The sequence below is a fragment of the Blastomyces dermatitidis genome (assembly GCF_000003525.1).
Source record: "Blastomyces dermatitidis ER-3 genomic scaffold supercont1.2, whole genome shotgun sequence".
NCBI lineage: Eukaryota > Fungi > Ascomycota > Eurotiomycetes > Onygenales > Ajellomycetaceae > Blastomyces > Blastomyces dermatitidis.
The window spans coordinates 6,060,452-6,075,923 of NW_025544775.1; the positions used below are offsets into that span (position 1 = coordinate 6,060,452).

At 46.6% G+C, this 15,472-nt stretch overlaps 6 protein-coding genes across 6 annotated transcripts; 4 read left to right on the forward strand and 2 right to left on the reverse strand.

Moving 5' to 3' along the window:
- Positions 1–6: 6 nt before the first annotated feature.
- On the forward strand, positions 7–3,648 carry BDCG_02163 (MFS transporter). Its single transcript, XM_045417717.1, has 10 exons — positions 7–906; positions 961–1,114; positions 1,216–1,330; positions 1,423–1,468; positions 1,549–1,671; positions 1,761–2,117; positions 2,184–2,237; positions 2,312–2,359; positions 2,445–2,762; positions 2,943–3,648. Exons 1-10 carry the CDS (start codon positions 876–878, stop codon positions 3,188–3,190), a joined length of 1,494 nt encoding a protein of 497 aa, XP_045274452.1. The 5' UTR covers positions 7–875; the 3' UTR covers positions 3,191–3,648.
- On the reverse strand, positions 3,225–7,683 carry BDCG_02164 (K+ homeostasis protein Kha1). Its single transcript, XM_045417718.1, has 5 exons — positions 7,095–7,683; positions 6,588–7,004; positions 5,858–6,520; positions 3,823–5,789; positions 3,225–3,720 (listed from the first exon to the last, which is right to left on the reverse strand). The coding sequence occupies exons 1-4, from the start codon at positions 7,233–7,235 to the stop codon at positions 4,353–4,355; spliced, it is 2,658 nt and encodes an 885-aa protein (XP_045274453.1). The 5' UTR covers positions 7,236–7,683; the 3' UTR covers positions 3,225–3,720; positions 3,823–4,352.
- A 260-nt stretch (positions 7,684–7,943) lies between these two features.
- BDCG_16509 (uncharacterized protein) lies at positions 7,944–12,325 on the reverse strand. Its single transcript, XM_045425734.1, has 5 exons — positions 11,386–12,325; positions 10,701–10,851; positions 10,240–10,589; positions 9,767–10,163; positions 7,944–9,683 (listed from the first exon to the last, which is right to left on the reverse strand). The coding sequence occupies exons 1-5, from the start codon at positions 12,065–12,067 to the stop codon at positions 8,798–8,800; spliced, it is 2,466 nt and encodes an 821-aa protein (XP_045279934.1). The 5' UTR covers positions 12,068–12,325; the 3' UTR covers positions 7,944–8,797.
- Positions 12,326–13,143: 818 nt separating this feature from the next.
- Positions 13,144–13,491, forward strand: BDCG_02167 (uncharacterized protein; the record flags this gene model as incomplete). The annotated part of the gene is made up of 1 exon (XM_045417719.1): positions 13,144–13,491. The coding sequence occupies one exon, from the start codon at positions 13,144–13,146 to the stop codon at positions 13,489–13,491; it is 348 nt and encodes a 115-aa protein (XP_045274454.1).
- A 534-nt stretch (positions 13,492–14,025) lies between these two features.
- On the forward strand, positions 14,026–14,295 carry BDCG_02168 (uncharacterized protein; the record flags this gene model as incomplete). Its single annotated transcript, XM_045417720.1, has 1 exon — positions 14,026–14,295. One exon carries the CDS (start codon positions 14,026–14,028, stop codon positions 14,293–14,295), a length of 270 nt encoding a protein of 89 aa, XP_045274455.1.
- A 160-nt stretch (positions 14,296–14,455) lies between these two features.
- On the forward strand, positions 14,456–14,707 carry BDCG_16510 (uncharacterized protein; the record flags this gene model as incomplete). The annotated part of the gene is made up of 1 exon (XM_045425735.1): positions 14,456–14,707. One exon carries the CDS (start codon positions 14,456–14,458, stop codon positions 14,705–14,707), a length of 252 nt encoding a protein of 83 aa, XP_045279935.1.
- Between the last annotated feature and the right edge of the window lie 765 nt (positions 14,708–15,472).

Here is a 15,472-nt window from a genome sequence, read left to right on the forward strand (position 1 = left end):
TTTTTCCAGCCATGTGATGTGGAAAATATCAACGAAAGTTGATCTTCCCCGTCCCGGCAATCCCCGCATATCTGTGGTGGGGATCTCGCTTCGTTTCTGGATGCGGCACCGAAGGAGAAAATATTACCAATCTTCTACCACCCGCCTAGGACGCCCAGCCTACCTGGGCGAAGCGGTGGCTACTTAGTTTGTCATATGTCGGTCTGGGGAAGGCGGATATGGGGGTTAGATTCATTGGCCTGGACCAGATAGAGCCGACCGCCAGTAATATGAGTTGCTGTAGGCAAGGGTTTCGGGGAAAGGGATGACTATATAGACGTATCCTTAATATAAAATTTAGGTAAAATTCGTTGCTCTGCCGCAGAACAAAAACAATGGGCTACCAAACAAGGCAAAAGTTTCAGCTTGCGTCGGAGCGAGGATACTTTGGTTGTATCACAACACAAGCCCGTGAGAAGGTGAGAAGGTTGAACCAGGGTACAAGGTAGGAGTCCTCACTCATCCCACAAACTCGGCCTGTACAAGGTTCTCCTCATGGGGTACACAAAACTTCCCTCGGCCTCCTTCCGCCGAATCAGCTTTGCGTCTTGCTCGCCATCCGTGGCACAAGCTTCTTTAGCGGCATAGGTGGTATGTTTTTCGGCTCTCAAAGCTTGGATTGTTGAACTTAATAAAGTTCTACTTCCCCCATTCTTTCCAGCTTCGATTTTCTCCCTCTCCTTTTTCTTCATGTTCGTTGGTTTGTCTCTTATCGCTTCTTCGTTTCTATGCCCAGGGACAACCCACTTCACCTAGCTAAGGCGCGGTGAAATACACCCCCTCACATTCTTCCCGTCGGATTCCTGCATCTGGACCGGATCGACAGCTAAAGGCACATGGAAATGGAGGTAGATCAGGAGCGGAAAGGTACGTTCCAGGCGTCTGTTATTCCATTTCGATGATGTTAATTCTGGTGTATAGGAGATGCGGAGTCCGGAAGTTCTTGCGTTGTCGTCCAGGACTTGGACCTCGATGCCACCCTCGTAAACACCACGGAGAGAAGGTTGATGACCAAAATCGACTTGCACCTGCTCCCCGTGCTATGTGTACTCTATCTGCTTGCATTCTTGGACCGGTAAGCCCAACAGGCGAGCTACAAATCTTGGATGATGGCGTATAAACGTTCTATCATTGGGGGGGAGGAGAGCAAGCTAACGGCGGCTTGGTGGCATACAGTGTCAACATCAGCAATGCTGTCATCTTTGGGCTGAAGGAGGAACTTGGTATTAAGTCAGGCAACAGATATAATGCCGCTCTGACTATTTTTTTCTTACCCTACATTCTACTTGAGGTATGGATCAAATACTACATTCGCTGCTGTGGAAAATGGGTTAGCCCGTTATTCTTTTCTACGAAATCAAGCTAATTGTGGTATGGCTTTAGATTCCATCAAATGTTCTACTAAAGAAACTGAAGCCTCACCTATGGCGTAAGTTCCTATGCACGATCAAAATTTCATACACATCTGAAAGGATGAGTCTCATAATTGACTAATTCCCTACATTATAGTTTCGGGATGCATGTTTGGCTTCGGACTCACCACTCTTTGCCAGGGCTTGGTACAGAACTATGCAGCCCTCCTAGTAACGCGCTTCCTACTTGGTGTCTTCGAAACTGGCATGTTTCCAGGATGTATGTCATTTGAGTTCCAGTTGAAGATGGCCACCCACTTTCGTTTCCGGAGACCCTCATAGAGCATAACGATACTAATATATCAACAGGCTTCTACCTCCTTGGAATGTGGTATCAGCGCACTGAAGCACAGAAACGGTTCAGCTTCTTCTTCAGTTCCACTACTCTCGCCGGTGCCTTTGGAGGCATGCTCGCAAGCGCCATCGGAAAGATGCACGGTACGCGCGGTTATCTTGGATGGCGATGGATTTTCATCTTGGAAGGGCTGTTGACATGCCTCGTCTCCTTTGCGTTTTTCTTCGTGATCCCTGACTTCCCCGAAGACGTGAAATGGCTGAATGAAGAAGAACGGTCTTTCATTCGGGCTAAACTTGCCAAGGATGTTGGCGCTGCAGGACACGAGATGTCGGTGGGTGTGAAGGACGTTCTTGATGTCTTCAAAGACCGTAAGTATTCATCGGACCAGAGAAGGGAAACCTCCTGACAAAACCTTAAGACTAATGCACCCATAGTTAAGATTTTCGTTGGCGGGTTTATGTACTTAGGCCTGATTGTCCCTGCATATGGTAAATAACGCTCTCTTCTCCACCCCCTACTCAATCCTTCTACATAGTTACCCTAACCAATCTCTTGCATATAGGATACGCCTACTTCGCTCCGACCATTATAAAGACGTACGGCTATTCCCGTAAGTAACTCCACCCATTGCCCTCACACGAAGGATCGACCAAAATCTTCGTGCAATACATGCCCTCTAACATCTCCCCTCACAGCCATTCAAACCCAACTCTACTCTATCCCTCCCTGGGCCGCCGCCTTCTGCTTCTCCCTCGCTGTCGCATACCTATCTGACCGTCTGCGCAACCGCTTCGTCTTCACCGTCATCCCAACTTGCATCGCGATTGCGGGCTTCGCCATTCTCCTTAATGTGCACGGCAAAGAAAATCGCTCGGTCCAATATGGTGCCCTGTTCTTGGTTACTTGTGGCGTATTCAGCGCCATGCCAATCATCATTTGCTGGTACGCTATGAACCTTGGCGGTCATAAGCGCAGGTCTATCGGCATCGCATGGCAGATTGGATTTGGAAATAGTGAGTTGGCAACCTTCTTCTTCTTCTTCCCCCCTGCCTGTTATGCGTTAAGCGCTTCACAGCGTGCACTTTGAATTTTTCTTCACTTCTCTCTCTTTTCTTTTCTTTTCTTTTCTTTTTTTTTTTTCTTTTTTTTTTTTTTTGGGTAGGACAAGAATACTAATAACCCTGAAATAACAGTCGGTGGAATCATCGCAACCTTCGCGTTCCTCGAGAAGGATAGGCCCGAGTTCAGAAATGGGCACACAATCAGTGTATCATTCATCTGTCTCTCCTCTGTCAGCTGTATCGCTTATTTCTTCCTCCTGCTACACCGTAACCGTAGCCGCGACAAGCTGGCTGCAGTTGATACTGCAGGAGTTCCCGATCAAGCAGCTATCGATCCTCATCTAGGTGATTTGAGTCCCTCGTATAGATATCAGTTGTAAATTGCGGTCCTTTTTTTTTTTTTTTTTTTTTTTTTTTTTTTTTTTTTTTCTTTTTTTCAGTCACACTAGTGATTTGGTTTTTTGTGGATTTGGCAGTTGGATGATGATATGTATAATATACACAAGGCAACCAATATATTCCATGCAACCGCGCCCTAGAAAGAAAGAAACCAATGTCACTTTATCTGGGAAATCTCGCTCAATCAGAAATATTGCGCTAAACACTAGTTAACTAGTTGTTCGGAGGCTTTGGTGTTTCCCCAGATATGAAAAATAGAAGAAAGAAGCACATTTCAATCATGCGTCAAATACGCTCTAAAATTCCGATGAGCGCGCTTGCTGATATACGTAGATGTACATACATGGACATCCATACATCTGTAGAGATCCTCCAAATCCTCGCCGGTAAGATGTTCGTTCGTGAGTATACCACGTTGTTGCCTCCCTCTCAAAGCCAAATATCCGCCATAACTTTGAGGGGTTAAGGGGTGTTGTTCTAGCCCCCCGAAAAAACGCTTGGGTTAGAAAACCTTGCGTGTACAGGATCCAACAATCAACAATCCGACATAATTTGCTCATGGCATTCTCCCGAAAAGGGAGAACAAAACTAGGGCACCAAAGAGATGAGATACTAGTCATTGTTATGTAGAAAGGATCTAGGAGACGGAATTCATAGATTAATGGCATGCCACTGCTCAAAACCACCTAGGATGTTGACGGGCGAGGTGATGAAAAAGGAGCTAAATTGTTTTGATACTATGTCCAGTACATCGTCTTTGGGATTTCCTTTCCTGGCGATACATATATCCGGTTGTCATGAAGGTAGCAGGGGCTGTTGAGCTGGTAACGTACGTCCAGCATGAGAACAAGGCTAGTGCATGGAATGATAGTAAACTCTTAAGATGTCGAACGGGCGAAATAGAAAACATCCCTCTATCAGAAACTCAAATTCATATCCAGCCAAAATATCGCAGGAAAAATCCACCATCACCGTATATCACATTAATAATGACCCAAAAAGAATTCAACACAAATCGCTTCAAAATGTACGGCATAACACGTCCATGAAATCCGAGTAACCCAAAGAAAGGTCATAAGCATATCAAGATGTTGGCTCCGTGCATATAAGACCACCATCAGAAACGACAAGGCATACATTTACTTATACGTTCGGACCAGCCTGCACCACAAGCACACTCGCTTGAACCGCATTCGAAGTAGCGGCCAAGGCTTCCCCAAGCGCACCAAGCGCCCGCTTTGCTTCCGAGCCCATCTCCCCTGAGGAGGACAGTCCTGCGGATGTGAGCGTGCTAGTAGCCACGTTGGTACGTCCAACGATGACAAGGTCGCCGGTATTTTCCTTCGATTTTCCAACATCGGCTTGTGCGGCATCTAAGACGGCGGTGACAATAGTTGTTGGTGTTGTTTTGAGATTTTGGAAAATTACACGGGAACTGAGTGCTTCAGGTACAGAGTCACGGAGAGCGTTAAAGAAGGAATTGTCGGCATCCTTATCCTGAGAGCTTGGCGTTGGTGGCACATTGGCATCTTCTTGGGTAGAAGATGCGGGGCTAACCTCGTCAGTCGTATCAACATGCATAATTGTGGCAGTTACGGTCGTGTTTTTGGCGAGCTGGAGGACGAGGCGGAGGGCCACTTTATCATCAGCACCTCCAAAGTAAGGAAAGAAGATATGGTGTCCTTGGTTCAGTGCTGGAGACAATGTAATATCAGCCGATTTGTAGACACTAGTGCCGCTGACGGAACGGCTCAAATGTCCTGGCTGTGGCCTGGTTAACTGTGGTCCGCCGAAGCCTTTGTTAACGAAAACTCCGACAGGGCATTTAGCATTCTTTAGAATATTAGACACAAATGCAGTGTGAGGGCCAGTCGAGAATTTCTCTGTTTTATCGTCGAAAAGGAGAATCTGGTGCTCGCTCATGCCTCCGGTTTCGCTCCAAGGGAGTAGAATAAAGTCCGATGAGAGATCACGGGCCTTGTTGACAATCGTCTCGGCATACGCGTGCTCAGGAGAAATGACGACAGCACCGGACACAGTAAGTGTGTTCAGCTGGCTAAAGGTTCTAAATGTATTCAAAATTGGGTCGCTGAAGCTATAATCACGGGCTTCTGATACCTTCATTACGCTAGAATCACGGTCGGTAAGTTCAATTAAACGAAGGCCATGAACTTCCACAGGGCGTTCTTTCTTGGAGAACAAATCGATTTTCTTGTCTTCATGGCGATGGTGGACCTTACTACTAGGAGTTTTTGAACCATCCCCGAGACCCAAGAGAGAGACAAAGGTAAAAAGCCCTGCCAAGTTGTCGAGTCGCAAATAAACGAGGAACTTCTGGGTTGATGAACCTCGTGCTTTCCGTTGCGCGATATCTGAACTGTTGGATGGATCACTTTCCGATGAGATTTCATTTCCGTCCCAATCGACTTCTCCACGCCTCCACCTCTCCATTCTATCCCGATACGATTCCGGATAAAGGTAGAGAGTAAGTGGTGTCGTAGCAAATGTAGTAGCAAGTGCCATGACAACAAAAATCGTAAAAGTTCTGCCGCTGAGAATCCTGGCTTGGAGACCGATATTCTATACAGTTCGTAAGCCAACGACTTTTGAGTAAACAGAGTGATGACTGTGGCGCGAAGCTTGCTTACCAGGACAATAAGTTCAACCAACCCCTTACAGCTCATTAGCACACCGATGGCAGCACTTTCCCTCCAAACCAGCCCATTCAGTCGAGATGCAAACATCCCTCCAGCAACTTTTGCTGCAAACGCGATGACTATAACGGCGATCACGTAACCCCATGTCATTGCCGTGTCAAGTAGACCAATATTTGTGTTCAGCCCTGAAAGCGCGAAGTATAGCGGGAGGAAAACGGCTCCTATCAAATCCTCGATCTTTTCTGTGGTTTTGATGGCGAACCCTCCTTCATGAGGACAGATGAGTCCAACTAAGAACCCACCAAAAATTGCGTGCACACCTATAACTTGAGTAAAGAATGCAGCACCCAGGGCGAGAAGTAAAGTCAACGCGACGACAGACTGATCAGGGCCATTATGTAAACTGCCAGTGCGTTTCAGGTACCAGATGAACACCGGCCGCACAGCGAAAGTCAAGAATAGGACGAATGCAACACAGGTCAGCAAGACCCATAAGGCAGTCAATCCAGTGCTTGCGTTGACGAGGGCAACGCAGAGAGCAAGAAGGATCCAGCCAACAACGTCATTGCCGACTCCGGCAGAAAGCACGATCTCGCCTACTGTCGTGTTTAGGAGTTCAAGCTCCGTCAAAATACGACAAAGGACAGGAAAAGCCTAAGAAGAAAAGAGGGTTACACCTGCGAACGAACCTAAGCAGCATTTGGAAAGGGAATAAACTTACAGTAATAGCCATCGCGATACCTATGAAAAGCATGTAGGTTCCAAAATTAATTGGAGCCAGAGCCGGGTCTCCTCTGAATTCGTTGTACAAACCATAGGCAATTGCACAACCGAGTCCGAATGGTAGGATCATACCAGCGGCAGACACGCTTACAGCAACCCTCCAATTGCTCAACATAGAGCGCATATTGGTTTCGACTCCGATCATAAACAGATAGAGCACCAGGCCGAGGTTGGCAACCAGATTGAGGTTTGGAATTGATTCTTCGGGGAAAATGGCATCGCGGAATCCAGGTATTCTACCCATGACAGATGGGCCTAATATGATGCCGCCAACGACCTCAGATATGACTCGGGGCTGGCGAATTTTTGACAGAGGGTAGTGAAGGGCACGGCATATGAGAATGATAAGGCCGGCCTTGGTGGATCGGGGTAGTATTATTAGCACAGCATCCTCCAAGAAGCATAGAATCCTAGATAGTAAATAAACGTATTATTGGCGACTCACTTGAATAATGAAGAGGGTAATGGGGTTCTTGGGATCATATTTCGACGGATTAGAATGATCAAAAATTCCTCCCTGAGGGGTTGCTCTGGTCGTAGGTGTTGGGGAGGCCATCACCGTCATGTTTCCAGCTGAAGATGCCATGAGTGCCCGCAAAGAACCTGGTTCGAATGAACCCTAGGCAGCTTCAGACAGAAAACAAATGACTGAAGAAATATGAATATAGGAAGAGGAGAGAGAATAAATAGAACTCTTCTTTCCAGCCTCCCTTTTTAAGGAGCTCTGCTGGCAGCAGAGGAAGGGGGGAGTAGGAGATTGGAAGACGACGTCAACAACAACTCCATGTCGAGCTTTCTCACCACCCACCACAGCTCAGCGGGCATGCTTGCTTTGAGTGAGCTTATCGTTCTCGTTCGGTGGCGGGTTGGTTAGTTAGTTAGCTAGCTCGGAGCTAGTTACAGAATGATGCCATTTTCTGGGTTGGCATAATGAAAGGACCAGACAGAATCCCGCGCTTAAAAAATATCTGTGAGCTAAACTAAAACTCCCCCCCTAGTGGCCATTCAGAGTAGTTAAGAGTACGGAGTACGCGAGTATAATTATTAATAATACTTGCATGTGGTGTGGTGTGGGTGGGTGGCCTCCGCAGCCAAGAATGCAAATGCCTGCCTTACGGAGCTCCCCCCTCTAACCACCGCCTATAACGTTAGTTAAGTACCCCCCCCCATATATCAGGCTCAGGCGGGCTCTCGGGGCGTCTTCCCGCTAGTGGGTCCGGGGGTTAGTTTCGGGCATTCCTACCGACATACATGATCACGCGCCAACTCAGTCCCCCCAAGAAGAAGCAACGAGGGATTTACGGATATATCGATGCTGATCATTCCCGCCCCATCTCTAAATGGCGCTGATTCTGAATTTGCCATTGCTCCTGTGCTAACTACTCAGCTTCTTTGCAATTGTCCATGAAGAAATGCCTGGCAATGACATGCGAATCGCATTACTTATAATGTTAACACAATCTCGTGATGCATATACACGGAGTAGAAGTATGAGAAATACCAAACCAACCGGCCAGAAAAGGATCGTGATCCTCACCTCCGACTCTCACTTCCCTCTCTAGACCACCCCACCCCCATACGCCGATACAAAGTCACTATACACACGGTATATTTCCACCAAAGTCAGGTATCCCGAACGTGAACCTCTCACGTTAAAATGCACTCTGTACGCTTAAGAAGAAGAGGGACAACACTCCGAGGATTAGTCGTTCCAATATGTACAGTATTTATTCTGAGCTTGTGCAAGCCAAGTCTCCTAGAAGGGGGTTTTAGACCTTGCTCGGGTGCGTTCAGTGCAGGGAGAGTCGTAGCCCGGTTCACACTAGGTACAAGAAAAAACAAAATCACACACACACATACCTTAAGGTTGTCTATAGGGTATGAGCAGTGGATGAGAAACAAGTGCATATGCAGCACACACAATAAAAGCATAAAAGCACATGGCGAAATCTAATAGATTTACTATTAATCCGGGGGTTGTGAATGATCAAGCTAAAAGCGCGAAAAAAAAAAGAAAGAAAGAAAGAAAGAAAGAAAATCCAAGATATGTAGTAGAAAAAAGAATGATAGAATTGTACCCAATAATATAAAGTAGAAATAGATAATAATAATAATAATAATAATACTGGATAAATATAACATAGCATGTCACGAAGAACACTCCTCCTCCTGCTGTTGCTGCTGTTGCTGCTGTTGCTGTTGCTGCTGCTGCTGCTGCTCCTCAACTGCTTTCCCCCAAACCTTCTCAAAACTCGGGGTAGTAGCACCATGATCGCCTGAAGGCTGGGCTCCCAGGTCAACGATACTCTCCTCGGCCCCTACCTCCATCACCTCCTCCTTGCCTTCACCCAACCCGCCCACCTCAGCTGTCGCAGCGAAACCAGGCGAATTACGCCACGACGGCGCATCGTCATTGGTGGCATTAGTAATGTGAGTCGTAGCCATCGACGACGGTTCATCAGGGCACGCCCCACCCTCCGGGTTCGAGCCGGGGATAGGTAGTTTCGCGTCAAAGAAGTTGCTGCTGTATACGACTGCGGCGAAGGCTTCGAGTTCGCGTACGCCTTGTTCCATGGCTGTGATGTAGTCGTTGGGGGGCTCGGTACCGTTTCCGATGACGTGTGCTTGGCGGGCGATTACCGCTAGGATGGTTGCGAGTTTGGCTTTGGAGACGGGGGTAGATGTGGAGTCGTATGTGGTTTGGGTGAGGGTTACGGATGAGGAGAAGTTTTGTGGTTCTTGTTGTTGGCCTTCTTGGGCAGTTGGGGTCTGATGGGCAGGGGTGGTGCTTTTGAAGGCTTCGATGGCACATTTGTTATCGATTAATGCGGAGAAGGCTTCGTTGTTGAGGAGGGTAAGGATTTGGGTGAATTGCGGGGAGTCGATGAGGTCGGAGGTCTCGTCTAGGAGATGGCGGAGGCTGGAAGGATTTTGGAGAGATGAGGTTTCTGAGGCAGAGAGGACGCCAGATTCCTTGAGAACGTAATCTTCCTGGTCCCGCGAGGGGAGAAGGTATGATAGCCATTTCGTCGATCTGTGAATAGGGTTCCTTATTAGTATGTTACCAACCAGAGAGAAGTATAAAAAATGTGGACAGGACGGAGTGGGTGGGCTTACCTCCGCTCTTCTTCCGTGGCACCTTCAACCTTCTTCCGCACAGCGAGCGTCAATTCGGACAGCCTTTCTTGCGTGATATCCACTCGTGGATTTACTGGTCCAAACACCTCCTCTACAGCTTCCTTGACCTTTTCCATCAGCTGTCGCCAGCCGCGATGTAGCAACCACCAGCTGAATGTAAGATAACGACGGTTGGTTTCAAAGTCATTGCCAAATGCATGTCCAATACCTTCATCGTCGTGGTCCTCAAGATTGATTGTTGACTGATTCTGCGGAGGAGAGGCAAGCGATACCACGCTCGAGAGGTAATTTCGTCTGCCGAGGAGGTTGAGTTGGATGCGCGTGAGGAGGGTGAGGAGGGAAAGTGTGTATATCAGAGTAAAGGATCTCGTCAAAGCTACCTCATCCGTTAGAAAAAATAAAGGGACAACCGGAGCCTTGATTTCTCTTCTTTTATACGGGTTCAAACTCACAATTTATCTTCAGATCATTCCACAACTGTGTCCTGCTCTTCGATTTAGGAGTCTCCAGTCCCGAAGAGCTATCCGCAACCTGGCTGGTATGCACGTACCCCTCACTCCGTAAGCTCGAAAGGCTCCGCCCATCGTCCTCCGTCGCACTCTGGGCACCTAAGCTACTAATATCTGAGCCCGTAATCTCGCCAGCATTTAGTTTTGCAAGCCGTTCAGCCTTCTTCTGTTGCAACTCCTTTGTCAACTCCTCCACGGGTAGAGCTTCAAGAATATTCTCCGCCGCCGTCGGGAGCAAGGCAAGCACTGTAAAAGTGCAGTCCGTCTGGTTTTGTTCAAATCTCCTTCGCAGACTGCAGTGGCAGAATGAAAGGGAATGTCAGACCATGTAAAATATAGAAGCATTTGTAAAGATGTCCAGATTCTTTTGGGAGGGTTGGAGTTGTCCTCGCTGGGATAAGTACTTCTCTCGGGCAATCCGCTCACTACTCATGCGCTCCCTGCTCTCCGAGATCTTCGATAGAACATATTGGCCGGCCAGATATCCCGCTCCAACAACGCCAACTCCAATAGCTATACCATTGCGATGGCGGCGAAACCAGCGTCTCGTCGCGCCTATCATTTCGAAAAAAGATCGGGGTTGGGCTGAGATCGGGTCTTCAAGAATATGAAGGATCGCAATTCAATTTACAGCCAGGTGGTTAAGTTATCTCATGGCTCAAGTCTGTTAGTAAAGACGTAGACCTGCAGACTCTCAGAAACTGCAAAGAAGAGCGTAAAAGAGCCGCGTTTGGGTTGTCTCTTGCCCAGCACGGTGATTACCTAGGTATAGCTCCGTCCGCCAGCTGCAACCAGCCAACCGCGCCGGAGCCGACATGGAAAGATCCTCGGCTAAGTTATCATGTGTTTGTCTTGACTTACGTCATCAACCTTGTACCTAGTTGTTGGAGCTACTACACAAGCCCTAACCCACGTGACCCACACACATATATTTAGCTTTCACTAGCTACTAGTTAGATAACAACAACAAACAAACCATGTTCAACCTCTCTCACAGGTTATGAAGCCCTTGCACTTCTACAAAGTGTTATAACCATGCAATAATCATACAATAAGCTTTTCAAATAGCTGCTTTTTTCATTCAAATACCCCATACCAAATGCCTGTCAATACGAGATCGATCAACCGCGAAGAGACTCCAGAGAATCAGATAGCTGGATTCTTTCCAACACCAATAACCGCGCGAAGACGACGCAATAATCAAGCCCAAGATAATCCTCCAGAACGCGAAGATATGACAGACTGCAATGAAACCGCCAATATCGACGCCAAAATGATGGAGATACCGATAACCATGATACCGATAACCATGATACCGATAACCATGATACCCGGGCTGTTGAATGCCCATATGATAACCCAGGATAAAGATGATACCCCACGATAACCAGGCCACCGAGTGCCTATATGATAACCACGATAACCCATGATAACCAGGCCACCGAGTGCCTATATGATAACCACGATAACCCACGATAACCAGGCCACCGAGTGTGCCTATATGATAACCATGATAACCCACGATAACCAGGCCACCGAGTGTGCCTATATGATAACCACGATAACCCATGATAACCAGGCCACCGAGTGTGCCTATATGATAACCACGATAACCCATGATAACCAGGCCACCGAGTGTGCCTATATGATAACCACGATAACAATAACAATAAAATGACAAAAATATGAGAAGTGAGACCCTGCAGTGTTCGGATGACTGGGGGGGTAATACAGATACAGGAAGGACGGATTTGAGCGTTTTTTCTTGCATGTTTTTTATGTTTTTTCATGTATGGAGCTAGTCCTTATGAGGAAACTAGACTCTACATTTTGTAATTAATTTTTATTGCATATTTGAATGATTTGGGTACTTTTGGCTGCGTGGGTTAACTGGCCTGCGTAGCATGGGGGGGTGTTGGAGCTACTACACAAGCCCTAACCCACGTGACCCACACACATATATTTAGCTTTCACTAGCTACTAGTTAGATAACAACAACAAACAAACCATGTTCAACCTCTCTCACACTAGTAACTACCGCCACACCAAAATTTATATGTAGCGCTAAGTTACCTTGATTTGTTTGTTATATTTGTTTCAAAAGTAACACTACATACAAATTTTGGTGTGGCGGTACAAGGTTATCGGGAAGGGTATTTGATCAGGAAGGTTATTGCTATGTTTATAAAAGTTAACTACGGAGTACTTAGAGGTTAAATAGTTATAACCTGGCCAACTTCCTTGTCAATACCACTGATTTGCCAGGGCTTTGATTTATCACATGATTACCACATGATCCGCAGAGGTGATCCCCTTTATCCCTTCTGCTTTTCTGATATCTAGTTCTTACTTCTTACGCCTCTAACAGTATACGCCCATGATGGATGGTTACGAAAAACTTAGTTTGGCAAAATCCGACTGGGCCCCTGAAGAAATCTTCAAAAGACGCAGGTGTGAGACACTGTATCGTCGGTGATCTCATTCTCGTTGCCGTTGGGTAACTATCCACCGATCCCCTTCGGTTTCCAATTCGCAATTGCAGATGAGCAACTGGAAACTGCCCGTTCAGCTCTCGCTTCGAGGGGTTACGAAGAAGTTCCGCAAACTCATGAGATATTCTTTGACGAAACTGCAGTCAAGGAGAGCACAACAAAATAGACAAGCCTCCGCAAGGAAGGGGTATTTTGAAAGAGAAAGATGTCTCTACTCTAGGCATCGCGACTCAAATCGAGATTCCAGAATTTTGCAGGCACGATAATGATGCTTGTCGTCCAATCATCAGCACCATTAGGTAAAAATTAATAACCGAGCCAGCCTGTCGAAGTGAGCTCGGTTCTTCGAAATGTTATGACATTAAACATGACTATCTATATGTTAGCCATAATTGATATAGTCGCCGACCGCTATTCGGCTAAAGGCTTAAATTATACCATTACCTCTTACTTTGGATGTCACTATGTATACCTACTGAGTTTTGTCAAAGATATAATCGCATACCTTCCTAGTGAGGATCAATTCTTTATCGAGCTATTCCTCAAAGTCATAATGCGCCCCGTGCGGCAGAAGGTCTGTTATCAGAGGCAGCAGATCCGCGCGGGGATTGTAACTCCTGAAGAAGCAGGAGCTCTGATTCCGAGGAGGGACCTGAAGCTTGCGGCTATATTTAAAACAGAAGTACCGAGATCGTGCAAATAGCAAGCTTCAAGAGGAGCGCGACATAGAACATCCGAAGAGTATTGATCTGTCTACCACTAGTTAAACGGATAACCCTGCAAAATGCATTCAGGATGACATCTGACATGGTGAAGGTATACTATATTCTGGATTGGCTGAGAAAATTGAGCTGCTGGCTAGGTCCTGGGCATTGATACGCAGAACCCCTTTCAATCTTGCGGCACCGCCAGCGAATGCTAAGTTTCCCTGCCTTCGTGGGGATCTCTTTCCTCTTTGTAGCTCTACCTAAGTTTACTCGTATTCTCGTCCCTTCTCCTTCCTCGCCCTGCTCACATTCATATTGCGACTTCTCTATCCTATTTAGCTCTAGCAGGCCCCGACAAAAAAGTGCCTCGTTCTTTGCCCCTATCCTCCCCGTGCCTGATATAATTTGCAGGAGGTCTTCATGGCACCATAACAATAAGAGTCTGTTGGTGGACAAACAGACAGCTAGCTACCTTGCAGTGTTACGTGTGAATTCAGAGGCATCACCCAATCGAGCGTTCATTTAGAGCGATGTCCACCAAAGCTGAAAATGCCCGAGCCTACATTCAGGCAGTTGAGAAGTGCCTCGGGAATTGTTTTGTGTTGATCGGCGGGGCGGCGATGCAGCTGCTTGGGAGCAACAGAACAACAAATGATGTCGACATTCTCGTTTCTGCCAAAGAAAACATATCCACGCTGATCAGTGTGCTGGCCGACCAGCCCGGCTTTTCCAACATCGGAGGGGGACTTCGTTTTGGTGGTGGTGAAGCTGTCACTATTGACATCCTTACGAAACTGTGACATTGGAGAATCTGGGGTATCACCTACTCTCATTTCGCCGAATTCGTGTTCCGAACCTTGAGTACGCGTTAGCGATGAAAATAAAATGCTTCTATCTTCGACAAGATGATGAGAACGGACAAAAGAAGCGGCGGAGTGATGCCTTTGACGTGGAATTTTTATGTCGCAGGATGGCCCTGGATGGATGCGCAGACTATTAACCGACCAGTGCGCTGAGAAATTCCAGTTCGGATTTTACCATATTTTAGAGCTTCGTCAGGAGCTCAGCGATCAGGCTATCAGCGACTTCATCTCCATCGGAGGAAGAAAACTGATACTCCCTTGGGAAAGAAACGCCCCAGACAAGTGGGAGGACTTCGAATGCTTCGCCGACCCTGGAGCAGATCCGTTATCTATTAAACTGGAGGAATGATGGCTGGGTGGACTGTCTTCTCATTGTTTTACTTCTTCATTTTATGGTATACTGCTAACAATTGGACCCTCTGAATGTTCATCCTTGTTTACTTTTCAAAATCCTTTGCTGATCCCAGAACAGATTCATGAACTGTTGTGAACTGTTGAACAAAGAAATGATATTGATGGCTAGATGAGCTGTGTCTTTTTTTTTCTCTTTCTGCTTCTATGGTGTGCTGCGCTGGTTTGAAAACCCCATGAAGTGCTCATTCTTGTTTGTTTTTTGAATGCAGAGTGCCAAGTCCAGTTAGCAGTTCAGCTTTGAGATTTATTTCAAGCACTGAAAAGTGATGCTGAGGAGAGTGTGTAGTGAATGTGTACTTCAGATGGGAGGTTCTTTGATATTTATCAGGGTTAATGTCAAGCTGTTGTATGTACACGGGGAAGAAAACGAAAAAGAAAAATTGTTGACTACGACAGGTGCAGTAAATGCCATATACATAATATTTGTGATATTGGTTAATCGTGTTAGAAAGACAGCTCTGGTTATGGTTGTACAGGTACTGGTCTGAACAATGACATAATTTCAAGTATGGAGAGGATCTTTGCGTGGATAAACGCTCCTCTGGTTGTTTAAATAAATGTATACTATATGTATAATGTATGCCTCCCAATCTCATAGCAATATCAAAATATCAATCAGCTAGCCCTGGGGAAGGGACGGGTGCTAAATGTCCAATTTCTTATGATCTATTTAGGAGAATCGGCGGCGTCTTCGAGATGT